The 27,361-nt window shown below is 42.4% G+C and overlaps 1 protein-coding gene across 1 annotated transcript in view; it reads left to right on the top strand.

The window, feature by feature from the left end:
• vps26a (VPS26, retromer complex component A) overlaps window positions 1-27,361 on the top strand; it is a 64,126-nt gene that overhangs the window by 13,028 nt on the left and 23,737 nt on the right. The window contains exons 3-7 of the mRNA XM_063071148.1: window positions 6,325-6,400; window positions 15,981-16,137; window positions 19,768-19,932; window positions 22,662-22,768; window positions 22,881-22,949. Coding sequence (XP_062927218.1) covers window positions 6,325-6,400; window positions 15,981-16,137; window positions 19,768-19,932; window positions 22,662-22,768; window positions 22,881-22,949 — 574 coding nt within the window. The remainder of the gene's footprint in view (window positions 1-6,324; window positions 6,401-15,980; window positions 16,138-19,767; window positions 19,933-22,661; window positions 22,769-22,880; window positions 22,950-27,361) is intronic.

Below are 27,361 nucleotides of genomic sequence, written 5' to 3'. Positions count from 1 at the left end.
TTAACAGGCAGTATGGGCAAGGAACAGTTATCATACGTAGCAAAACCACCCTCAGTCAGGATTCTGCAACACTTCCCCTGGGCTTGTGTAATTAAACTACATAGGCTGGCAGGTTGTTTAGAGATATCCATGTTCTCTCATTATTTTCAATATCATTTTCCAGCTCTCATAAGAGGGTATGTCTGATATTCACCATGTCAGGCAACATGGCGGACTGGTGCAACATACAGTTGACCCCTCTTGTTTCTGCAGTCTTCTAGGACATGATTCACTGGAGTGCGATCTCAAACTTTGGCACACACAGGCACCTTCATCCACTCACTCTTTCAGCTGGCTGCCTGGGACTCTGTGGCCTTCTAATTGTAGAATGTTTGTCCCAAATACAGGCAAGATCCAGGCAGCATATGCTGTACACATTGCATTTTAAAAATGCTGTCAGATGTCATTGTTCATTCTATCAGTAACCTTGTTAGTTATATTTTGTAATGGCTACAGAACAGGGTAGTTTCCGACTCCACTTCTGCCCCCTTGCACTAGCTTGTTCTAGGTGTCCAGAATTTTGTTTTGTGATCCCTATCAATTTCTGCCAAAGGAAACTGATTTGTGTATCCATGTCCGCTTTAGATATAGCAGTCATAAATAAAATACTGACTGCAGACACACCTGCTGAATATTGTGCTCCTAACAACTCTATCAAGTCCTTTTTCCTTCTCTGCCTTTCTGTCCTAAACTCACTATGAGTAAAGTCTATAGAGTAAATGTGTAAATGTTGGAAAAGGCCATTTGTACTGTCCCCACAAAAACTAGGGAGTCATTAAGAAGACAGATTTAAAAACACAGCTGCGTGTGTCTGTAACATGGTACTAGAGTAGAACTTTTGCCAGTGTCTTCCAAGGCTAAACCCTATTCTTCCCCCATTCCCCCCCCCCACACCCATATCCCTCTGGTCCCCACTACACTGTCGTACTCTTGTAACAGGTCATCCTGCCATGATCAATTCCCAAATGGAGCAGCCTCATCATGTTACTGTGCAAGTTTCATTACTGCATTTAAGTGTGAATGGTTCATTAGTCTCATGAACCATTCACATGACAGATCTTAACATGGGATCCCCCTCTTGCACACACTCACTGTCCACAGGATGCCCCCTCAGTGCCATGCAAATATCCATCTCGCAGCACTGCACGCTATCACATTCCCCATGTAAAACCACGTACAATTAGTACACCCCACTGCTGGTTTTGTCTATTTTTCTCTTGATTTTAAATTCTGCATTTTGCTTGCTGTCAGAGAGAGAGCTCAAAAGGTTGACATATCCAGTGATCCAAATTCTTCTGGGAACAGTTTGCTGCATTCCATGTTTACTGTTCCTGTCGAAATATGTTTGCATGGTTAATTCTGCCCAAGGTATATTTTCAGGTGGGACTAGTGTTTCCTGTTCAGGCCTCCTTTAGTCTCCACCTTAGTCTGCAGTCTAGATTACCATAAATTGTCCTATCCATCTGGTTGTACTCCTGGTTTTGCTAATGCATTCTCAACCATTACCTTACCTGCTGTTACTGATAGGTTCATTTAGATATTTTTGTGCTCCCAGTCCCCCACTCTCAGGGGTGTCTACCATTCTGTGCACCTTAGTCTTTATGACTGCTGCTTCCAGGGCAGTTTATCTGCTCCCACTTTTCGTATGCCCACCTGACAAGGTCACATACCCTCTTCTCGCCACAGCTGTCATATCATTTACTACTCCAATTTGTCTGTGGAAAATGTTCACCCTCTGTTTCTTATTTGACTCATGTCCTCAGTCTGTACTGGGATGGGTTGACCTAATTGAGCAAGCTTGGATCCTCCCTCCACCCCCACAAATGTTGTGGTTTTACTTGTAATGAGTAAGTCAGGATTTGTTGTCGATTTTGAGGCCCTAGTGTCTACCACTATTGTGCACTGCTGGCCCTTACAGCTCATTGACAATCATTCTGGGGTGCCACCCTTCCTACCAAGGGCTGATACTAGTCATGAGTCATTTTAGTTACTCTGAAAGTCAGGTCCCAGTATACTAACGCTCGAAGTAGAGTTGTGATCCTCCACTTGCTTGGTCCACAATAATTGTTCTACTTCCCCTTCTGCCGTGTAATCAACAGTTGTCTTGATCATGCTGTATCTTCCCACAATTACCACACTTAACTTGGCCTTTTCCCTTGTTCTTACAATACAGCACTATATGCCCCCTCCTTCCACATTGGCAGGTCTGTCATGCCTAACATCTGCCACTGGTCAGCAATGTGGACCAGACCTGCCTGGGTACTTTACCCTTTAAAATGATGTGTATATCAAGAGTCAGATAGTGAGCCCTCCTTAATTCCTTAACCTTCTGCCAAAAAAAGGTATTGTTATCATTCCCTATGATCTTTCTGATGACCAGGTAAGGTGCTAGTTCTGAGGCACCCATCTCCAACTCGTTATAGGATGTAGTTTGTGAATCTTTATTTCAAGTCCCATAGTCATCAGCTGAATCATCCCAATTCTACATCATGGCCTGGGGGTGCTTGGGCTTGCCTTACTTACCATTTGCCCCAAAATCGGGGGGTTCCAGTTGTTTGGAGATTACTACTCTGTTGGGATTGTGCAATAACGTTGTTACTATTACTGTAGTTTTTTCATATTTGCTCTTGTCCCTTTCACTAAGCAATTTGCTCAGAGATGGTTTCATTTGGCTAGTAACCCTTTTTTACAATTTTTGCATTAACTTGCGGTTACGGTATGCTACCATCTGTGTGAGGGATCCTTCCAATCCCACACTACCTCAGTTTCCTTTGGCTTCCTTTTCTCCACCATGACCATACCTTACAGTGTCTACAAATCCAGCTTCCTGAGCCTATGTCTCAAAAGGAGTTGGTTAGTCAATCAATTTCTTAGATCAGTTGCAATCCCTAACCACTTGGACCTCATTTGCCAATTACACAGACAATCCAGTACCCCCCATTCTGACACCAAACTCCTCACGCTCCGAGGTTTCTTTTTACCACAACATACGGTCGCATTTGACAATGTCCAGTGGGTTATCCTGCTGACTTCAATTGTAGGGGCAAACTGAAAGGCCACATGAAATATTGTTTGAAATATTGGGTGATTTATTAAAAACTAGTGTACAGCAGGAGACCAGTCAAAGTTGATCAATCTGAGTTTGGTACAACTTCTGTGCTTTTGTACAACTTTCGTCCTGGTGTGCTTTGAGTGCCTCTAAATGCTGCTTAAACTTGGCACCTGCATCTGATTCCACTGCCACATCTGACAGAGACAAGAAGATCTGCAGATGCTGGAAATCCAAGCAACGCACCCACAGTACTGGAGGAACTCAGCAGACAAGGCAGCATTTATGGAAAAGAGTAAACAGTCGATGTTTCAGGCCAAGACCCTTCATTGGGACTGGAAAAATAGATGAGAAGTCAAAGTAAGAAAGTGGGGAGAGGGGGAGGGAAGGAAGAAGTACAAGGTGGTAGGTGATGGGTGAAACTGGGAGATGGGGAAGGGTGAAATAAAGAGCTGGGAAGTTGATTAGTGAAAGAGATAAAGGACTGGAGAAGGGGGAATCTGATAGGAGAGCGTAGAAGACCATGGAAGAAAGAAAAGGGGAAGGAGCACCCAAGGGAGGTGATGGGCAAGTAAGGAGATAAGTTAAAGAGGGAAACGGGAATGGTGGAGGGTGGGCAGTTACTGGAAGTTTGAGAAGTCGATGTTCATGCCATCAGGTTGGAGGCTACCCAGACGTAATATAAGGTGTTACTCCTCCATCTCGAGTGTGGCTCCATCGTGACAGTAGAGATACCATACTTGGGTTGGCAGAGCAACACCTTATATCCCATCTCGGTAGCTTTTAATGGCATGAACATTGCTTTCTCGAACTTCTGGTAATTCCCATTTTCATTTTCCCCTGTCCCCTCTCCTTATTTGCCCATCACCTCCCTCTGGTGCTCCTCCCCTTCCCTTTCTTCCATGATTTTCCACCCTCTGCTATCAGATTCTCCCTTCTCCAGCCCTTTATCTCTTTCACCTGTCAGTTTCCCAGCTCTTTACTTCACCTCTCCTCCTCTCCCAGTTTCCCCGATCACCTACTACCTTGTACTACTTCCTCCTCTCCCCCCCCTTTTGATCTGACCTCACTTTTTTCCAATTTTGATGAAGGATCTCGGCTCGAAATGTCAACTGTTTATTCTTTTCCTTAGATACTGCCTGGCTTGCTGAGTTCCTCCAGCATTTTGTGTGTGTTACCACCTCTAACATCCCGTTTCATCTATCAATCCAGATACCTTGTATTCTGCCTTGGTAGTCTCAAGCCTGACAGCCTGAACATCAGGAATTTCTCTAACTTCCAGTAACCGCTCCCCCTCTTCCTCATCCTATTGACTCCCATCATAAAATCTCTCTCCTTTGCCCCAACATCTGCCCATCACCCACATGTTCCTTTTGGTTCCCCTGCTCACCTCTTTCCCGTTATTGCATGGTCCATTATCTTCTATCAGGTTCATTCTTCTTCAGCCCTCCCACCTATCACCTCATAGCTTCTCATCATTCCCACCATCCTTTCCTTTCTTTTTCACCTGGATCCACCTATTTCTCACCAATTCTTGCTCCACCCCTTCCCTCCTCCTTTCTATACTGGCTATCTCCCCTCTTTCTTTTCATCCCTGACAAAGGGTCTTGACCGGAAATGTTTTCTTCATCCCCTCTATAGATGCTGCTTGACCCTTTGAGTTCCTCCAGCTCCTTGTGCTGCTCCTGATATCAATCTGCCTGAAGTAGTCACTCCTCCCTTCAAATCTCCTTTAAATCACCTTCTTCCTTGTGCTCGCCTGTGTTTGATACTGCTGCCATTGGAAATATATTCTATCTAGCCTATCTACTCCTCATAATCTTGTGCACCTCTATCAGATCACTGCTTAATCTCTTCCATAGATGCTGCCTGGCCTGCTGAGTTCCTCCAGCATTTTGTATGTATTGCTTATCTATCTATCTAAATGTGATTGGCATTCCTGTTTTACAGAGAAAGCCTGCAAGTGTGATGCTCATCTTAATGAGCTCAACAAGGCATACAGTTGCAGTTCTTAAAATGAGGAACTTGTAGTTATGTAGAACTTTCACAATCTGGGACATCCTTTGCTGCTTCACAGCTCCTGAAGTACTTTTGAAGGTGGCTGCTGTCATAATGAAGGAAACAACCATTCTACAGTCAGTGAACTCTCAAATAGTGTGTTGGTTGACAGATAAACATTGAGGCACTGGATAAATAATGTGGCAGGATCTTTTGCATCACCTGAGAGATTACAATGCTTTAGTAATGCCTGAAAGAGCACAGATCTCTCTCCTGCAGAGGAAGAGCTGGCATGAATTTTTGTGTTTGTGTTTGAAACTCTGTGGACTGATTTGAATCCTGTCTGCTGATCAGGTGCATCCATTTACCTCACTCGTGTTTTGTCCTTGCAGACTAGGAATTAAATAAATACAGGTAACCTGGTAAATAATGGTTTTTTTCAGCAGTTGCAATTATTTTTCACGCAGCAATGAGCCAAACAGTAACGAATATTTTTCAAGCAAATACTTTTTCACTGTAACACACAAAATGCTGGAGGAACTCAGCAGACCAGGTAGCATCTATGGAAAGAGTAAACATTTAAAGTTTTGGGCCGAGACCCTTCATCACAACAGTATACCTTTTCACTGTGCTTTCTATTCTCTCCACCCTCCTCTTGCAACTGTGCCTTTTGTCATTGCAGTCAGATTCATCCTGAAGGAAGGCAATTAAAGTAAATTATTAAAGCATTTTGGCTTATTGCAACTTTTTGGATTCAAACCCTATCATGGAAATGGTGTTCTCCAAAACCAATGGAATACTTTAATTCCAGGTTGTTTGGGAACAGAACTAAGCACGTCTCTGAAATGGAATAAACCAGTGGCTCGATCAATATCATACTGCTGAACTGTCAAATGACAAAATAGGAGTATACCTGACTGATTTTTTAAAAAAAAGCACCAGGTTTTGTGTTGCCTAACTTCCTGCCTTACAACAATGACAGTATCACAAGGGTAAATCATTGGCTGCAGAGTTCTTATGTTTTCACTTAACTGGCCGCAGGGCTGGTGGTTAAATATGTGCCCAGGGTTGCATGAAATGTAATACTGCCAAATTTTTCAGAGGACAGAAGGGAAAGCCTGAAAGCATGGTAAAAGCATGGTAAAACGATTAAAGGAGTGAAGGGACTTGGTGACAAACAAATTGAGATTTGTCCTGATGACAAATTGAGAATGATAATGAACAATTCCTTTTGGCAGGTAAACCTTACCTTTAAGCAGCCGGGAAAACGTTTGGAGCACAAAGGAATTCGCATTGAATTTGTTGGACAGATTGGTAAGCTACCGACCTTTCCCTGTGCTCATTATGGTCTGAGGCAATATGGGGCTCCTGGTACCTGAAATGCAACTGGCTGATGTGCAGTACAGCAAGTAATTGGGAAGGCTAATGGAAGGGAGGTCTTTATTAAAAGGACATGGGGTATAAAAATGGAAGCTTTTTTTAACTGCAGTCACAAAGTACTGTTTGAGCATAGCTGTACTTGCATTAGGGGCTGCACAAAGAAGATTCACTCGTTTGATTCTTTGGTTGAAGTGTGAAGAGAAGTTTGGTCCACATTTATGAAAGCATAGAAGAATGAGTGATCATTTCATTGAAGCTTGTAAGGGTGCCTGGGAAGATGTTTCCTTTGGTAGGGGTATCTGGCATAGACCGTACAGTTTCAGATTAAGAGGCTCTCCCTTTAAGGTAGATCATTAAAAGTTAAACCTTTGAAAGATTTAAAGGAATAGAGGACTATGGGGGTCTGGCACAGAGGGGGAATTGAGACCTGGAGTAGATCAGCCATAATTGTATTTAATGGTGTGGCAGGTCTCCTCTATTCTCATATACTGTGGGTAGTGATTCTTTGGAGTTCTTGACCCCAGAAATCTGTATGAGTGGAGTCATTGAGTATATTCAAGGCATATTAGAGGGATGGGGAAGTGGTGTTGAAGTAAAGATTGGGCCTACTGTGATGTTCAGATCTTGTCTGTTGCAAAGGGCTGATTGGCCTACTCCTTTTCTTGTGTTTGTTCTCATTCCAAGTTAATTTTTCCTGTAGTTAATAGCTCTGGTGCTTGCCTCTGCTATCAAAGAATGTTGCCCCTAAAGATCTCGTGCTCTCGGTTTAGTAGATTTTCCCTTTCCATAGATTGTTTATGATCAGGAATCTGTCACGTACACCGTGACAGGGGTTAAGAAACCAGCAGAGACGGAAAACACTTTGGAGTCTCGTATTGCTAACAACTAATAATATTTATTAGTAACTAAGCAATACAGTAATATAAATGTAGATAAATCACACAGGTTAGCAATGATTATATATAAAAGTAAGTGTGGAATATATATGTATGAAAACCAAACTTCTTTAAGTCTAGGGGTAAAAAGGTACAGTCTTACGATGTTGAGTAAAGTTCAGTTCAGTTTGTGGTATTTAGCTGAGTAGTGATGGAGAGAGAGAGAGCGAGAGAGTGAGTTGAGTCTTCAGGTGAGCTGATGCCGTCGATCTTCTCGTCGTCCTCCGAAATCCTTTACAAGTCACCGACTGTGACTTTAACCAGGGGGACCGGTCTTCTGTGGTGGATCTATCACCTAGGCGAGGGTGGACACATAGACAACTCCCCACCAGTTCCTTCTTCACTGATGGAATAGCAATTTGGGTCGATCCACCTGAACAATCCTCCAAAACCCACTTTCTCTGCGGACACAACAATGCTCATTCAGTGTCCAGATCGTGTGTCCTAGGTCTGCATCATCTGACCTCCCATTTATTTCACCAGGCTGAGCATCACCTGTCATTCAAAGAGTCCTTCCCTCCTTTGTCTGTAAAAGAGTGCAAGCAGGCAGCAAGTCCTTGAAAGTAACATCAACAATCTGCCTTGGTCACCATAGCAACCTTCGAGCTGCTCGGTGCTGTCTCCAACTCCAAACTCAGTAAAAATCCAAAGTTACTTCCAGTGCCTTAAAGTGACAGTCCAACTGTCAATCTTCGTCCGTGTGTGTGTGTGTGTCTCCCCCCCTCTCCCCCCCTCTCCCCCCCCTCTCCCCCCTCTCTCCCCCCTCTCTCCCCCTCTCTCCCCCTCTCTCCCCCCCTCTCTCCCCCCTCTCTCCCCCTCTCTCCCCCCTCCCTCTAAGCAACACATCAGTGGTAAATAACTCTGTCTCTCTCTCCTTTCCAAACAAACCATAAGTGTCCCTCTCCAAACAGTTAATAGGGGCACTCCTGGATCCCCTCACAAATCAAGTTGAATGATTTCATGGCATTCTGCAGCAGTGATATCATTGTTCAGGCTTAGCAGCTTGTGAATTGAATCTTACAAAGTGCAAACTGGGAAGTATGAAGCAAAATTTTAAAATTTCCCCTTATTTTACTCTGCAAAATGTAGATTGGAGCTTGTGTTTGGGACAAAGGAGCCAGCTGAAATGTCAGTGAATTAAAAAAAAAATTAAAAAGCATGGATATTTGAAATCTGGTAACATTGCTATTCATGGAAAAATAGATTTTGAGTGAAGATCTAAGTGAGCAATAATTAAGGTCAAGAACACTATCTTAAAAATTTGGTTTTAAAACATTTATGAGAGTGATCCCAGGAATGAAATGGTTAACGTATGAGGAGTATTGGATGCTCTAGGCTTGTACTCACTGAAGTTTAGAAGAATGGGGGCAGAGGGGATGATCTCAATGAAACCTATCTAATGTTGAAAGGATAGTTTGAGTGGACATGAAAAGGATGTTTTCAATAGTCTAGAACCTGAGGGCACAGCCTCAGAATAGAAAGACACTGCTTTAGAGCAGAGTTGAGGAGGAATTTATTTAGCCGCCAAAAGGTGAATCTGTGGAATTCATTGCCACAGATGGCTGTGGAGGCCAAGTCATTGGGTATATTCAAAGCAGAGGTTGATTTGTTCTTGATTAGTAAGTGTCTAAGCTTCGGGGAGAAGGCTGAAGAATAAGGTTGAAAGGGAGGATAAATGGGCAATGATTGAATGGGCTTGATGGCTTAATTCTGCATTCTGCTCCAGTGTCTTATGGTCAAAGCCAATTTAATAAATATAATTTTTTTAAAATGGAAATCAGCAAACTTTTTATGAACTAGTTTACAGAGTTTTATACCAAAGTAATTGCTGTATTTCATGTGGTGTATAAGCAGGGAGTTAGACTTCTGGATTTATCGGCTGAAATGTTTCTGCTTACTCTAGAAGTTAGTTTCACTGTTATGGCATTGATATAATGACTGTTTTGCATTATGACAACTGCAAAACCTGAACCGTCATCTGCTCCAACTGGGGAATAAATAGGAATTCAGCAGGATTATGGCATTTATAGGTGCCTCATTATGAGGGATAATGTCCCAGATTGCATACCTGTGTTTTTGTGTCGGAAGGTTTTATCCAGAGTGAAGCAAGAGGGGGATCTCAACCGCACTCTATATAGTATAGACTTGTGAATTAAGTATCTCAGTGCACCCTCTTAACCAGTGTAGATCTGTGAGAAATGTATCATTGCTTTTCCTAAACCAAAACACATAGTACCGGTGACCCGGGTTCATTTCCCGCTGCTGCCTGTAAGGAGTTTGTATGTTCTCCCTGTGACCCATGGGTTTTCTCTAGGTTCTCCGGTTTCCTCCAACAGTCCACAGACCTACCGGTTGGTTGGTAAGTTAATTGGGCATTATAAATTGTCCCTTGATTTGACTAGGGCTAGGTTGGGGGGATTGCTGGGTGGCTCGACTTGAAGGGCCTATTCTGCGCTGTAGATTAATAAATAAATAAGAGATGTATTTCCTGAATGATCAAAGTTGTGATCAATGTGATCTTTCCTCCTGGAGGAAAAATTGATCTGAATATGTTTAGTAGGGGATGAACTCTGTGTTCTGGGTAGCCGTGGAAACTAAGTTACATTCATTCACTAGAGATTGGTAGGTTTCTGAGAATTGAGTGAGATGAGAATGGTGGTATGATGTGGAAGAACAGACATAATATTAGTGAATGGTGGAGAAGGCTTGAAAGATAATGTGGTGTATTCCTGTTTAAATATATATTAAGCTGAAGATCTCTACTTCAGAATTTTCTGTTCATTTTAGATTGTACAGTGGAAATTTTTTGAAGCAATATTTGAATATTGATGACATATAGACAACCATGTAAGTGCACTTCTACAGTTAAGGGCTTGACTCCCTTTATACAGGTGACTTGGATTCTGATCCTACCACTGAACATTGTTTAAAAAGGGTTCTAAGAGTAAACCTAGCAATTATCGGCCTGTGAGTTTGACGTCAGTGGTGGGTAAATTGATGGAAAGTATTCTTAGAGATGGTATATATAATTATCTGGATAGACAGGGTCTGATACGGAACAGTCAACATGAATTTGTATATGGAAGGTCATGTTTGACAAATCTTATTGAATTTTTGAGGAGGTTACTAGGAAGGTTGACGAGGGTAAAGTGGTGGATGTTGTCTATATGGACTTCAGTAAGGCCTTTGAAAAGGTCCCACACGGAAGGTTGGTTAGGAAGGTTCAATCGTTAGGTATTAATATTGAAGTGGTAAAATGGATTCAGCAGTGGCTGGATGGGAGACGCCAGAGAGTGGTGGTGGATAACTGTTTGTCAGATTGGAGGCCGGTGACTAGTGGTGTGCCTCAGGGATCTGTACTAGGTCCAATGTTATTTGTCATATACATTAATGATCTGGATGAAGGGGTGGTAAATTGGATGAGTAAGTATGCAGATGATACTAAGGTAGGTGGAGTTGTGGATAATGAAGTAGGTTTTCAAAGCTTGCAGAGAGATTTAGGCCAGTTAGAAGAGTGGGCTGAAAGATGGCAGATGGAGTTTAATGCTGATAAATGTGAGATGCTACATTTTGATAGGACTAATCAAAATAGGACATACATGGTAAATGGTAGGGCATTGAAGAATGCAATAGAACAGAGGGCTCTAGGAATAATGATGCATAGTTCTCTGAAGGTGGAATCTCATGTGGATAGGGTGGTGAAGAAAGCTTTTGGTATGCTGGCCTTTATAAATCAGAGCATTGAGTATAGGAGTTGGGATGTAATGTTAAAATTGTACAAGGCATTGGTGTGGCCAAATTTGGAGTATTGTGCATAGTTTTGGTCACCGAATTATAGGAAAGATGTCAACAAAATAGAGAGAGTACAGAGAAGATTTACTAGAATGTTACCTGGGTTTCATCCCTAAGTCACAGAGAAAGGTTGAACAAGTTGGGTCTTTATTCTTTGGAACGTAGAAGGTTGAGGGGGGACTTGATAGAGGTATTTAAAATTATGAGGGGGATTGATAGAGTTGACGTGGATAGGCTTTTTCCATTGAGAGTGGGGGAGATTCAAACAAGAGGACATGAGTTGAGAGTTAAAGGGCAAAAGTTTAGGGGTAACATGAAGGGGAAGTTCTTTACTCAGAGAGTGGTAGATGTGTAGAACGAGCTTGCAGCAGAAGTGGTTGAGACAGGTTCAATGTTGTCCTTTAAAGTTAAATTGGACAGCTATATGGACAGGAAAAGAATGGAGGGTTATGGGCTGAGTGCAGGTCGGTGGGACTAGGTGAGAGAGTTCAGTACGGACTAGAAGGGCCGAGGTGGCCTGTTTCTGTGCTGTGATTGTTATATGGTTATATCTTACCCCCCCCCCCCCCCGGCTTTCCGCAGGGTTCGTTTCTTCCACAATTCCCTTGTCCATTCATCCTTCTCCACTAATTTTCCTCTTGGCACCTGTCCCTGCAAGCGGCCTAAGTGCTACACCTGGTCATTCACCACCTCGTCTATTGTATGCAGTGCTCCTGATGCAGCCTCCTCAACGTTGGTGAGACCTGTAGTAAATTGGGGGTCTGCTTTGTGGAGCACCTTTGCTCCATCTACCAAAAACAGAACTTCCCGGTTGCCAAATGTTTTAATTCTGAATCCCATTCTTTCATGTCGATCCACGGCCTCCTCTTGTGCCAAGATGAGGCCACCCTCAGGATGGCAGAGCAACACCTTGAATTCCATCTGTGTAGGCTACAACCTGGTGGCATGAGTACTGATTTCTCCTCAGGTTTTAAAAAAAAATCACTCCTCTTTTACTCCCCAATCTGGCCCTTTACCTCTTCTAACTTGCATATCACTTTCCCCTGGGTTCCCTCCTCCTTACCTTTTTCCTGTGGTTCAGTCCTCTCCGATCAGATGCCTTCTCTTCCAGCCTTTTATCTTTTCTATCATCTATTACCTTTTCATTATCCATTTTCCCCTCCTCCATCTTTTTATTCTGGCATCTTTCCCTTTACTTTTCCATCCTAAAGAAGGGCCTTGACTCGAAACATCGACTGTTTATTCATTTCCATAGATGCAGGCTGACCTGAGTTCCTCCAGCGTTTTGTGTCTGTTGCTCTGGATTCTGCTTTGTACTTTACTTTTGTGGTTGATTTTACAGGAGGAAGAAGAGGGCATAATCCTTAATATTTACAAACTTCACTGTTCCAGTTGTAATAAGTAGTTTCTGTTTTGTTCTGTTAGGGCATTTGTATGCTAGTCATTGAGCTGGATACCTCCCTCAACTCACACTCAGTTGTAAATAGGCAGAAAGCAGGATTTTTCTTAACCCAAGAATCCTATGCGGTCTTGTTTAGATATTGATCTAGTTTTTGACTGAGGTTAGTTAAATGAAAAATCGAGGTGGTGCCATCCCTGAAAGTAGTTTACATTTTCTGGCTTGTGCCTCTGCTTCACAAATAATTTCTGTAGAGAATTTCGAAACATAATGGTATAACTAAAATATCTGATCAGCATAATTATGTATATGGAAGTCTTACTTTTTAAAAAAAAAAGTATCCTTGCAAACCATGGATTCCCAAGGCTGTAATGTTTTGGAAGTTTTATCAGCTATAAATCTACTTAATTATGTTTGGCATGATACTTTTAAAGAGTTATAATGAGAGTTACTATTTCTACTCCCTCAAAGCTGATTTATCTTTTATAAGCCAGTACTCAACTTTGTGTGACTATTGCGATTCATCATTCTGAACTTCCCCTTTAGGAAATTCTGAAACTTTCCTGTAACTGGATGAATGGAATTAAACCAGCCGAGGTTTCACAAACACTCAGGCTTGGATATGTTAAATCATCTCTATGATCCTGTTCAAGGATTGTTTATTTATTTGTGATACAGTTGCAGCAGGCCCTTCCAGCCCTATGAACCACACCGCCCAATCACAGGGCGATTTACAATGATTTACCGCTACGCCTTTGGACTGTGGGAGGAAACTGGAGGTTCTAAGTTTAGTGAAAGAAGAAGGATACATATGTAAGGTTTAGAAAGCTAAAATCAAACAGGATTTTGTGGATTATCAAGATAAAAAGGAAGTACTCAAGCAGGTGGTTACCTGGGACCACTAAATGTTCTTGATGAACAGTGTCAAGGAGAATTCCAAGACATTTTATTCTTTATATCAAAAAAAAGTGGATAAATTGAGAAGAAAGTAAGTCTATCAAGAACAACAGAGGGAAATAGTGCTGCAGTCAGAGCAATTGTCTGAGGTACTAAAAGAGCACTTTGTGTTGGTATTTACTGAGGAGAAGAAATTGGAGGATAATGAAAACAGAACGGGGCATGCTAATGAGCTGGAACACTTTGAAATTGAGGAGGTGGTGCTGGGTCTTCTGAAAAGCATTGAGGTGGATAAATCCCCAGGGCCTGATGGCATGTATCTCAGAATATTGAACAATTGTTGGAGCTTTGACAACAAGCTTTGTGTCCTCATCAGCAACAGGTGAGGTCCCAGAGGACTGGAGTGTAGCCATGCAATGCCTTCATTCAGGAAGAGGAAAAGGGATAATCCAGGTAACTATAGATGACTAGTAAGGCTCGTATCAGTTGTAGGAAAATTATTGGAAAGGATACAGAGGGAAAAGATTTGTGTACATTTGGAAAGGAATGGCCTGCTTTGGGATAGTCAGCATTCCCTTGTGCAGGGCAGGCCATATCTTACAAACTTGAGTAAGACAGCGACATTATTTAATATTTAGAGATACTGTGCAGAAAAGGCCCTTATGGCTCTTTGAACCGCGCTGCTCAGCAGCCCTCTGATTTAACCCTTGCCTGATCACAGCATATTTTGCAATGTTTCAGTTAACCTACTAACTGGTACTAACTGGGGAAGGATGGGGGGACGAATGGATCCCACCACTAAGCGCATCTTTCCCTCCCCCCCCCCCCGCTTTCCGCAGGGATCACTCCCTATGAGACTCCCTTGTCCATTCGTCCTCCCCACTGATCTCCCTCCTGGCACTTATCCTTGTAAGTGGAACAAGTGCTACACATGCCCTTACACTTCCTCCCTCACTACCATTCAGGGCCCTAGACAATCCTTCCAGGTGAGGCGACACTTCACCTGTGAGTCAGCTGGGGTGATATACTGCGTCCGGCACTCCTGATGCGGCCTTCTATATATTGGCGCGACACGACGCAGACTGGGAGATCGTTTCACTGAGCACCTATGCTCTGCCTGCCAGAGAAAGCAGGATCTCCCAGTGGCCACACATTTTAATTCCACGTCCCATTCCCATTCTGATATGTCTATCCACGGCCTCCTCTACTGTAAAGATGAAGCTACAGTCAGGTTGGACGAACACCACCTTATATTCCGTCTGGGTAGCCTCCAACCTGATGGCATGAACATTGACTTCTCAAACTTCCGCTAATGCCCCACATCCCCCATCCGTTATTTATTTATTTATTTATTTATTTATTTATTTACACACACACACACACACATTCTTTTTCTCTCTCTTTTTCTCCCTCTGCCCCTCTCACTATACCCCTTGCCCATCCTCTGGCTCCCCCCCCTTTTTCTTTCTCCCTAGGCCTCCTGTCCCATGATCCTCTCAAATCCCTTTTGCCAATCAACTGTCCAGTTCTTGGCTCCATCCCTCCCCCTCCTGTCTTCTCCTATCATTTTGGATCTCCCCTTCCCCCTCCCACTTTCAAATCTTTTACTAGCTCTTCTTTCAGGTAGACCTGACAAAGGGTCTCAGCCGGAAACGTCGACTATACCTCTTCCTAGAGATGCTGCCTGGCCTGCTGTGTTCAGCAACTTTGTGTGTTGCTTGAAACTCCAGCATCTGCAGATTTCCTCGTGTTTAGTTGCCATCTGTTGGTTTTTATAAACTTCCCAATCCCCTAGCTTTGCACTAATTTTTGCTGTGTTATATGCCCCCTCTTTTGCTACCTTTGACTTGCCAGCCATGGTTGCCTCATCTTCCCTTTAGAATACTAAATCTTTGGGATGACTCTATCCTGTGCCTTCCAAATTGCTCTCAGAAAGTCCATTCATTGCTGTTCTGCCATCATCTCTGTTAGTGTACCCTTCCAATCAACTTTGGTTGGTACCTCTCTCATGCCACTGTAGGTCCCTGTACTTCACTGTAATACAGATACATCGGACTTGAGCTTCTGCCTGTCAAACGGTAGGGTGAATTTTATCATATTATGGTCATGGTATTTAAGTTGAGGGCTATGGAGTCATACAGTATGGAAATTGATCCTTTGAGCTCTGGCTTGATGCAATCTGTCAAGTATCCATCCAGACTAAACCCATTTTCTAACACTTGGCCCATAGCCTTCTGTGCCATGGTTTTTCAAGTGTTCATCTAAATACTGCAGTAAAACAGTGATAATCCATTCTTTGACAAATTTGGAAATCATGTTGTTTTGGCATCTGATACACTAGAGCTCTGGAATATTATAGCACTTTTTTAATTCACTTTTTTAAAAAAGTTTGTTTTGTCTGAAATATGTGGAAGCAGCAGTTTTGGAAAGAAAGATTTGGCCTGAAATTATAAAGGATGTTCTTCACAACCCTCTTCTTTCTACATTGCAGAGCTATTTAGTGATAAGAGTAACACACATGAGTTTGTGAATCTGGTGAAGGAGCTGGCCTTACCTGGAGAGTTGACACAGAGCAGGACTTATGACTTTGAATTCATGCAAGTGGAAAAGCCTTATGAGTCATATATTGGGGCCAATGTCAGACTAAGGTAACAACTTTCAGTACAGTATAACCATGTTTAATAAGTGCACATTCTGTTTCCCTCAGCTCCTCAAATTGTATATCCTTTAGCTGTCTGTCAAGAAAGTGACCCATTAAGTGTGGTAGGATGTAGCTAAATTTTTTTCTGAGATGCTGGGGCTGATACCTATTCTCTTGCTCACTTCCAGCTGCAACGACTGGATGGTGATCAGTAGCAGCATTGTTTTTTAATTTCCTCTCCTTTCCCACCAGCACCAACTTGTCCACCCATTGATTGTCATTGTGCAAGGACTGTACCAATTGACATCAGATAAACAATTGATCCAGACCTAGATAAGAACTGCAGATACTGGAAATCAGAACTGATGGAAGGTCATTCATCTGAGGTGTTAATGGTTTCTCTCTCCATGGATCCCACCTTCCCTCCAGTGATCTGCAGTATTCTCTGATATTTATTTCAGATTTCCAGCACACACTGTTTCTTATTGTAGAAAATGGCACCCATGTTGCACTGGCCATGTTTTACTGTTCATGACGTGGTGTGAACCGGAGCTGGTGAATGCTGTCTGAGATTGTCTAAGCCACCGGATGGAGTGAAATTGATATGTCTTTTGTCCCTTTCAGTAAACTCACTTATTGTAGTATCAGCAATCCATTCCTGTTGCTGAAAAGTGTAGATTACAATGTAGCTATGTTCATTGGAATACATTTTCAATTATTGCATCTATACCATGCAACCTAATTTTAATTATTTGTTTCCTGAAAATGCAGTTATTCATTCTTTTGTGAATGAGAGCATTCTGCATTTAATGCCAAGTATAATTTTTTGCTGTGGCCAGTGAATCAGGTCTGATTGTTACATAAGTATCTTTCACACAGAGCTCACTAACATTTCTTAGGCTTGGCTTGTAATTCAATCTTGCCAATAGCCCAAGGGTAGTGGTGGATAATCATATTTTTTCTTTTGTGATATGGAAGAAAGCCATTCAGGACATCAAGCCTACACCAGCTCTAAGAGCGTCCCTATTAGTCCCACTTCCCCACTTAGTTCCCTGTGACGTATTCTGCCTTGCGTACTTATCAACTGCCCTGATTCACTTGCTGCCAAGGGAAATAGAGTAGATAACCTAGCAGTGACTTCTTGGCCTTCAGTGGGAAACCAGCCACCCCAGGAAACACACAAGATTGCAGGGAGATTATGCAAATACAACACCAATCACACCAGAAGTTAGGATCCAGCTCGAGTCCTTGCAGTAAAAGCATGAACTGGTTTGCTACCATGTCACCCACTACTGACATTAGACTCACTGGCCTATAATTTTAAGGCTCATTTTTGGGAGACTTTCTCGAGCAGCAGAGTAACATAAGGTATCCTCCAATCCTCCTGCACCTCACCTGTGGTTAAGGACATTTTAAATGTCTCTGCTGGGACCCTTGCTATCCTTTTGCTCTTAATATATCTGGAGAAGCCTTTGGGATTCTCCTTCACCTTGTCTGCTAGAGCAACTATACGCCCTTCTGGTTTCCCTCTTAAGTGTTTTTGTGCGCATCAAGCACCTCATGAATGATGTTCAGACTGTTTTCAGCACGAAATAGCAGTCCGTTGGTGTTTATCTTAATAATGCCATGATGTCCCAGTGCCCCATTCCAATCTCTGGAGTAGTTTCTGACTCTGGCATTAAGTCACCCATCAGGAGTTTGTCACCGGGTGGTATTGCTTTCATGATGTGGTCAAGTTCGCTGTAGAAGATTTCTTTGGCTTAGTCACTGTAGGTCATAGTAGGTAGTTATTGAGGCATCTTGCTCTCGTCCATTGGTTCTGACCCGTATAATTCTCAACCACGTAATCACCAGCATAGCAGAAGAACAGCTTCCTGAGACAAAGTATGGTTTTCACTTGGGTTGCAGCACTGGCAACATGGTTATTTTTTGTCAGGTTCAGGAAAAGTGTATACAACAAAATTTGAACTTGATTGCTGTTTTTATAGAGCAAAGTGTTCAACACCATCAACAGAGTAGCACTGTGGACGGTATTGTCAAAGCTGAGATGCTCTTGCAGATGTGTCAACCTCATTCACCTCTTTCATTAATAATGAGTAGTCTCATCCTGTCAGATGAGAAGTTTCAATCCATTCAACATTTCAAATGGTGTGAAACAAGGGTTTGTGTTGGCCCCTGTGTTTTTTAACCTATACTTTGCATGTTTGCTGAACCATGCCATCAGAGACCTTGAACACGGAGTGTACCTGAAGTACAGGCTTGATGGATCACTCTTTGGCCTGCATTATCTGAATAACAAGTTGAAAACAATTGAGAAGTTCTTCTTTGAAATGCTCTGACTGTGTCCTGATGGCCCACACAGAATCTGATCTCCAACTTATTGTCAACAGCTTTGCAGAAGCCTCTCGCCTCTTTGTCCTTGCCATCAGCCTGATAAAGATGGAAGTCCTATTTCACTCTGCTCCTGGAGCTATTGCCTCTCCTCCTATCACCTTTGAGGGAATAAAATTGAATACAGTAGATGAGTTCAGGTACCTCAGTAGCATCATCTCTAGTGATGGCTCCCTGGATAAGGAATCAATGCCAAGATTTGCAAAGCCAGCCAGAACCTTGGCCACCTGTGTTCACTCATATTGAATCAGCACAACATTCGACTATCTACATAGCTCAAGGTGTACAGTGCTATCATCGTTAGCAGTCTCCTTTATGGCTTTGAAATATGGATTGTGTGCAGAAGACATCTCAGACAGTGAGAGCGCTTCCACATTCATAGCCTGAGGTTGATCCCAGGCATCCACTGGCTGGACCAAGTCACAAACCTGGAAGTCTTCAACAGAGAGAAAACGTGAGCATTGAGACGGCGATCCTGAAAGCCCAGCTTTGATGGACAGGACATGTCATATGCATGGAGAGCTCCAAAATTCACAAACAAGCTGCTGTATGGCATGCTGTCTCTGGGCAAGAGGTTCAAAGATTGGAAGCTGACATCGCATATGCTGGACTTACTCCAAAGCAGCTGGAACAGTGTGCACAAGACTGGACTGGATGGTTTGCATTGGTAGGACTTGCCCATGATAACTTTGAGGAGAGGCATTGTACAGATGGAAAGCTGCAGCAGCAATTCCTCCATTTGACTCAAAACAATTCCCCTGCCCTCATTGCGAACGAGTTTGCTGCTCAAGAGTTGGACTCCACAGCCACCTTCGGGTCTATAACAGATGAACTGTACAAGAATGACTGTTATCGTCAGACATGACAGATGACTATCACTGAAAGCAAGCAAACAGCAGAGATCAAAGCTTGGCAACTTTCTGATCCTATGATGAGCCTTTATTCTGGAGAACTGGAAATATCTTTCAGTGTTTAAAACTACCAAATGTCTATAATTGGTGCACATTTGACAAAGGTACTTGTCTCAGATTCAATTAATAAAGTGCAATTTACTTGAGTAAGATTCCAAGTTTGTTTCTAATTGTATTGGTATGATTTTCTTGTTTGTGATTAGGAGTACTGATCTATGGTGTCTAAGAAGTTCCAACCTATTTGTTAAGATTCTATAACTTTATTTTAAGCAGCATTTCTAGCACTTCACTTTCCAACGAAACCTTAAAAGTAATTTTAGCAAATTTTTCTTCAGATATTTCTTGAAAGTGACAATAGTCCGAAGTTTGAGTGACCTGGTAAAGGAATCTGACCTGATTGTGCACCAGCTCGCTACCTACCCAGATGTCAATAACTCCATCAAAATGGAAGTGGGCATTGAAGATTGCTTGCACATCGAGTTTGAATACAACAAATCAAAGTGAGTTATTTCCACTTTTCTGTACAGCAGTTTGATTTTGTTTAAACTTCCTGCTCTCAGTAGCATGATTGGTGTCGCTTTCTGTAGTGATCCTTGCGAGGCAAGTGGGAAATGTGCAGGCTGCCGCTTTTCCTGTTCCTAACTTGTGAATTAACATTGTGGTATGCCTGGAGAAGGGGAAACTTTGTCATCTATTGCCTAATTGAACAATGTTTAGCCTTAGATTTGGAAGCAGAAAATTTGTTTTTGGAAGTAATATGTGAACTGGAAATTATTCAGCTGATCGAGCTTTCCATAGATTATGTTCTATAATATACAGGCTTCATATATTGCTGATAGATAAGAACTTCATCCTATTAAGAGTAACTAAAGTAATTCAATCCATATTCTTTGACATGTTGAAGAATTAATGTGATTTTGGTGGAGCAATGTAAGTTTTTATGGAGTATTCCTTAGTCTGGCAGTGGAAAAATCAAAAGACAGGATTAAAAACTGTCAGGCTAAAATTGAGAGCAATGTTAAACGCACTTAATGTCATCTCAGAAATAAAGTACAGCAGGTTGGTAGATGAAGTATAGCCAGCAGCTACATTTCATGAGATGTTTGAGGAGATTTGGTACGTCACCAAAGACTCTTATAAAATTTCTAAAAATGTAGAATGGAGAACATTCTGGCTGTTTGCATCACTGCCTGGTGCGGAGGCTCCGATGCGTGGGATTAGATAGAGTGGCTGCAAAGGGTTGTGGACTCGGCCAGCTCTATCCTCACCATTTAGGACACCTTCAAAAGACAACAACCTTACCACCCAGGATATGCCCTCTTCTCATTACTACCAACAGGACGGAGGTACAGGAGCCTTGGATACACACTCAAAATTTAGGAACAGGTTTCTCCCCCTGCCGTCTGAACGGTCCATGGAATCTCTCTCTCTATTCCTCTTTTGCACTATTTACTTAATTTTTTATGTTAACTTGTAGTGAGTTTTACAGTGCCTATGAAAAGTATTCACCTCCCTTGGAAGACTTGTGTGTTATTGTTTTACAACATTGAATCACAGTGAATTTAATTTGGCTTTTTTTGGACATTGATCAACAGAAAAACACTCTTCTGTGTCGAAGTGAACACTGATCTCTACAAAGTGATCTATATTAATTACAAATATAGAACACAAAAGAATTGATTGCATAAGTATTCACCCGCTTTAATCTGGCACACTGAATCATCACTGGTGCAGTGAGTTGGTTTTGGAAGTCATGTAATTAGTTAAATGGAGATCACCTGTGTACAGTCAAGGTGTTTCAATTGATTGTAGTAAAATACACCTGTATTTGGAAGGTTTAACTGCGGGTGAGTCAGTATCCTGTCAAAAACTACACCATGAAGACAAAGGAACACTCCAAACAACTCCACACATAGGTTATTGAAAAGCACGAGTGAGGAGATGGATACAAGAACATTTCCAAGTCTCTAAACATCCCTTGGAGTACAGTTAAGTCAATCATCAAGAAATGGAAAGAATATGGCGCAGCTGTAAATCTGCCTCGAGCAGGCCATCCTCAAAAAACTGAGTGACCATGCAAGAAGAGTCCAGTGAGAGAGACCATGAAGCCAACTCTGGTGGAGTTACAAGCTTCATTGGCTGAGATAGGAGAAATTGCACACGCAACCATTGTTGCCCAGGTGCTTCACCAGTCGCGGCTTTATGGGAGAGTGGCGAAGAGAAAGCCACTGTTGAAAAAAAAATCACATGAAATCTCAGCTAGAGTTTGCCAGAAGGCATGTAGGAGACTCTGAAGTCAGCTGGAAGAAGGTTCTATGGTCTGTTGAAACCAAAATTGAGCTTTTTGGCCATTAGATTAAACACTTGTGTCAAACACTGCACATCATCAAAAACACACCATCCCTACCATGAAGCATGGAGGTGGCTGCATCATGCTGTGGGGATGCTTCACTGCAGCAGGCCCTGGAAGGCTTGTGAAGGTAGAGGATAAAATGAATGTCCCAAAATACAGGGAAATCCTGGAGGAAAACCTGATGTGGTCTGCAAAAGAACTGCAACTTGGGAAAAGATTTGTTTTCCACCAAGACAATGACCCCAAGCACAAAACCAAAGCTGCACAGGAATGGCTTAAAAACAACAAAGTTAATGTCCAGAAGTGGCCAAGTCAGAGTCCCGACCTGAATCCAACTGAGAATTTGTAGCTGGACTTGAAAAGGGCTGTTCACTGAAGATCCCCATGCAATCTGACAGAGCTTGAGCAGTTTTGTAAAGAAGAATGGGGACAAATTGCAGTGTTCAGTTATGCAAAGCCAATAAGAGACCTATCCACATGGATTCAAAGCTGTAATTGCTGCCAAAGGTGCATCTACCTAATACTGCAATCAATTATTTTGTGTTTAGTAATTCTAATAAACTTAGACCAATTTGTAGGAATTTGTTTTCACTTTGACATGAAAGAGTTTTTTGTTGATCATTGTCAAAAAAGCCAAATTGAATCTACTGTGATTCAATATTGTAAAACAACAAAACATGAAGACTTCCAAGGGAGGAGAATACTTTTTATAGGCAGTGTCTTATACTTAACTGCTACCACAAAAATAAACCTGATTCTGATGTTGGTACTTCAGAAACTAAAGTCTCAATGGCAATAATGCTGAAGTGTTAGTGTGATGTACATTGTCCATCTCACCTTTAAGACATGGATCCTATTCTGCTTTGATTTCTTTAGATACCACTTGAAGGATGTGATAGTTGGTAAGATCTACTTCTTGTTGGTGAGAATCAAAATCCAGCACATGGAGCTTCAGATGATCAAAAAAGAGATAACTGGTATTGGTAAGGTTGGCAGTGGGACTCTGGGAGATTGTTGATGAACCCCTTGTGTCTTTTCTCGCTCATTGAGATCGCGATACATCACTTACCTGATGTTTTTTTTTTGTTTGGAAAGGGCCCAGTACAACCACTGAGACGGAAACAATTGCCAAGTATGAAATAATGGATGGAGCTCCTGTTAAAGGTGAGATATATAATTATGTAGCTTTTTTGTATCTCAGCAACTGAAAATAATTACCAAGTGGCTGCATAATGTGGGCTGTTTATTACTACTGGAAGTAGGTTTAAAGGGCAGTTCTCTTCTTAGAGATCAGTGAAGCATGTAAAGCTAAACTCGTTAAACTTGCCTGTCCTAAGTTACACAATTATGGCGTTCTTTCCTGTCTCTGTAATGCCTGAAGATGGTGCTTTGTTAAATTTTGTATAAATAGATTTGAGACAAATAGAATAATTTGCATTAACAACTTTCATGAAACAGTTGGCATTCTAGAGTGTTGAATGGTGGATGTGTTAGAGAACTGATCTTTTTCCAAGGGAGTATTGAGTTGTGATGTGTTGCCACTGGTGCTATAGAGATTCCTGATCGCATTTCTATCCTGTAAACCTGCTATTTATACTGTCTCCCCGCCCCCCCCCAGTGAAATCTGGTGATGGCTGAGGAATTTTGTGAAATGTGGAGTGTTTGTTGACCATTTTTGTCTGAAGAAATAATTGAGCTGTACACCAGCAAGTGAAATAAGTGTCAACTGGTGCAAAGATATGGGTTGTTACTGAGATAATGACCAAGTGTGCTGAGTGTAATTGTTTTGTTTATCAGTGATGAAATAAACTAAAGCACATGACATGGCAGTATCAGCCTGAACTGCACCTGACACTAAGGCAACAATGAGAATGAATTGCTCAATGTCATGTCATAATTATTACCTTTATTCAGTTGAATGCCACATTAGAATCAGTTCTCATTGGTGATAGGAGGCAGACGAGAGTGGTGCATGGTGGTTTTCTGACTAAATCTGTAACAAATCATGTACTGCTGAGGCCAGTGCTGGGACCTTTCACTGATTTGGATGAGAAAGTAGGTGGTCTTATTGCTGATGACACACAAGTTGGAGAAATCATAGATTGTGAAGAAGGTTGTTCAAGAACACAGAGGGACATGGATGAGCTGAACAGTTTGGTGTGGTGGCAGGTGGAACTTAATTCAGAAAAGTGTGAAGCAGAGGTTATGCATTTTGGGAATTCATATTCACATTTGTATGAGAGCAGTTCATGAGTAGTAATGAAAAGCAAAGAACTGCTACAGGAGCTCAGCCGGTCAGGCAGCATCTGTAGAGGCCAATGGAAGGTTCACATTTTAGGTGTCGACCTTTCTTGATGCAGAATCTCAACTGAAATGTTGACCACCTGTTTTCCCTCTTCGGATGCTGCCTGACTTTAGTTCAGGCAGACTGTTTTCTGCTCCAGATTACAGCACCTGCAGTTACTTGTGCCTGTATTAATGAAAAGATTTGCAAATGTTTAGAGCCTTTGATCATTCCAGGAGGGTTGTGACTTCTAAGAAAAGGCAGGTTTATTTTTCATGTTGAAGAATTACTGAGACGTTTGAGTTCATTAATTTGATCTCAAGAAAGTTAAGAATGCTGATGATACTTCAGTCAGGCTTTCTTCCAATTATTCATAAACATGGTTGAGTTGGAGAAGTAGAGAGCAGAAATTGAGACTTCCAAATACCTTTAATAATGTATCGACTGCAGTACTGCTTTAGTATCATCACAGCCTACTGCTTCCATGCCAGTTCTCTCCACTGAGGGAGAGGGATTCAGATGTTAATAGTTGGCTTATTGGAAGCAATAGTAACGGTTCATAAAGAGGAACGAGATAGAACAAGCAACATTACAGCATAGTACAGGCCGTCGGCCCACAATGTTGTGCCAACCCTTTAACCTACTCCAAGGTCAATCTAGCACTTCCCTCCCACATAACACTCCATTTTGTCTTTCATCCACATGTCTATTTAAGAGTCTCTTAAGTGCCCCTCATGTCCCTCGACCATCACCCTTTTCAGCACATTCTACACATCCACCACTGTGTTTAAAAAAATAAACCTGCCTCTATCATCCCCTCAACTCACATCAAAGTTGCTGGTGAATGCAGCAGGCCAGGCAGCATCTCTAGGAAGAGGTACAGTTGACGTATCAGGCCGAGACCCTTCGACATCCCCTCTGTACTTTAAGATTATGCCCCCTTGCATTATCCATTTACGCCCTAGGAAAAAGTCCGCTCTATCTATATGCCTCTTAACATCTAGTACACCTCTATCAAGTCACCTCTCATCCTCCTTTGCACCAAAGAGAAAAGTACTAGCTCACTCCACCTGTCGTCATAAGACATGCTGTCTAATCCAGGCATCGTCATGATAAATCTCCTCCACACTCTCTCTAAAACTTCCACATCTCTCCTATGATCATCACTAACAGTTGTTTGCTTCGGTGAGACAGTACGAGATTTAGGAAAAGCATGGGCCTTTTGGAACTTTTCGGAGTGCTTCAATTATCACCATTTACTAGACACTTGGCAAAGACCAATAAAAAGAAGTTACATGTAGGTGTTGCAGCCACTGTGTTGGACAAATAGTTCAGTTTATTAGAGAATGTGTACAGTATACGACCCGAAATACTTAGTTTTGAAAGACCTCCGCGAAAAACAGAAGAACCCTAAAAGAACGAACAACAAAAAAAGTTCAAAGCTCAAAGCCCCCCTTCCCTCACTCTCCCCCATGTAAGCAACAGCAAAGCATCAGTCTCCTTCCTCCCACCTCACCCATATTAGCAAAAAGCCTCTACCCACCAAGCAGTACGAAAACACCCAAAGAGAGACCATGATCTGCAGTTAACAAAAACTATTTTGACATGCCACTGGCTTTTGCTCTCTTTCACTAACAAGGGACAGAGAGATGTCACCCATTTCACAGCAAACAGAGAGACTAACAATTGCCGTTAGTGTGTTAGTCATAGTCATACTTTATTGATCCCGGGGGAAATTGGTTGCAGTGTGCCTTATCACTTTAATCCGAGATTCTCCAACTCGAGAATTGGCAGCAAGCTCCCTACTGTAGAGAGAAAGAGAGAGCGGCCACTCAATTACAGAGAGGTCTGTCTGCTCATTCGCTGCAGCAAAATCCTGATGTTCCTTCTCCCACAACGCTTCAGTTGGTAACACCGGCCTGGAATTGGTTGTCCACAGGGCTTCACACTGGCGTCTTCCGTAGCACGCCTGGAAAGTGTCAGATAACAGCTGGTCAGTGAGCTCCAAGAGCAGGAATTCATCCGCTGTGAAAAACTGCAGTTTTGAGTGATGTTGCAGATCAGGGACCTCGATAGAACCCCAGACACCTTGAAAAGGGGGAAAAAAGAGACCTTAAAGAGAGGAATTTAAGCTGTTTCTGCAGATGAGCTCAAAGAGGCAGCCTTGGTGCCAACTTAATTCCACCCTTGTGTTAAAAAAAGGTTAGTTTCAGACTTTGGCTCAAGATGCTGAGATGAAAAGAGGTGAAGGCTTTAGGTAAGTTTCTCTGTTGGTACACAGCTAGCGTAGGGAGAATGGGTCCCGGGTCAGTGGGGTGTTCTTCATGTAAGATGTGGAATCGCGGGCGGCATGGTAGTGTAGTGGTTAGCACAACGCTTTACAGTACCAGTAACCTGGGTTCAGTTCTCGCCACTGCCTTTAAGGAGTTTGTATGTTCTCTCTGTGACTGCATGAGTTTCCCCTGAGTGCTTCAGTTTCGTCCCACAGTCCAAAGACCTACCAGTTGGTAGATTAATTGATTATTGTTAATTATCCTGTGATTAAGGTAGGATTAAATTGGGGGACTGCTGGCCAGTGTGGCAAGGTCCTATTCCACTTTGTATCTCAATAAACAAACTCCGGGAGAGTGTTTATCATCTGCACAATGTGCATCCAGCTACAGCTCCTTACAGACCATTTTAGGGAACTGGAGCTGCAACTAGGTGATCTTCGGCTCACACGGGAGAGCGAGGACGTCATAGATAATACCTACAGGTGACTGTCAGGAGAGGGAAAGGGAATAGGCAGACAGTACAGAGCATCCCTGTGAGTGTTCCCCTCAATGACACATATACCGCTTTGGATACTGTTTGGGGAATGATGTACTGTACTGCGGGAAAGCTGCAGCATTGAGGTCTCTGGCACTGAGTCTGAATCAGAAGGGAAGGGGGGAGAAGATGAAAGCAATGCTGATAGGAAATACAATAGTTAGAGGAGCAGACAGGAGATTCTGTGGATGTAGCCTCCCAGGTGCCAGGGATATCTCAGATTAGGATCTTCAGCATTCTAAAGGGGAAAGGTGAGCAGCCAGATGTTGTGGTACATATTGATACCTAAAACATTGGTAGGAAAAGGGTTGAGGTTCTGCGGAGAGTATAGTGAGCTAGGTAGAAAGCTGAATATCAGGATCTCGGGTGTAGTAATCTCTGGATTGCTGCCTGTGCTAAGTGCAAGTAAGGGTAAGAATAGGGTGATTTGACAGATGAATGCATGGCTGAGGAATTGGTGCAGGGAGCAGGGTTTCTGGATTAT

Source organism: Mobula hypostoma, chromosome 19 (assembly GCF_963921235.1).
Source record: "Mobula hypostoma chromosome 19, sMobHyp1.1, whole genome shotgun sequence".
In the NCBI taxonomy this organism is placed as follows: Eukaryota; Metazoa; Chordata; class Chondrichthyes; order Myliobatiformes; family Myliobatidae; genus Mobula; species Mobula hypostoma.
This window is presented reverse-complemented; position numbering and strand designations above follow the sequence as displayed.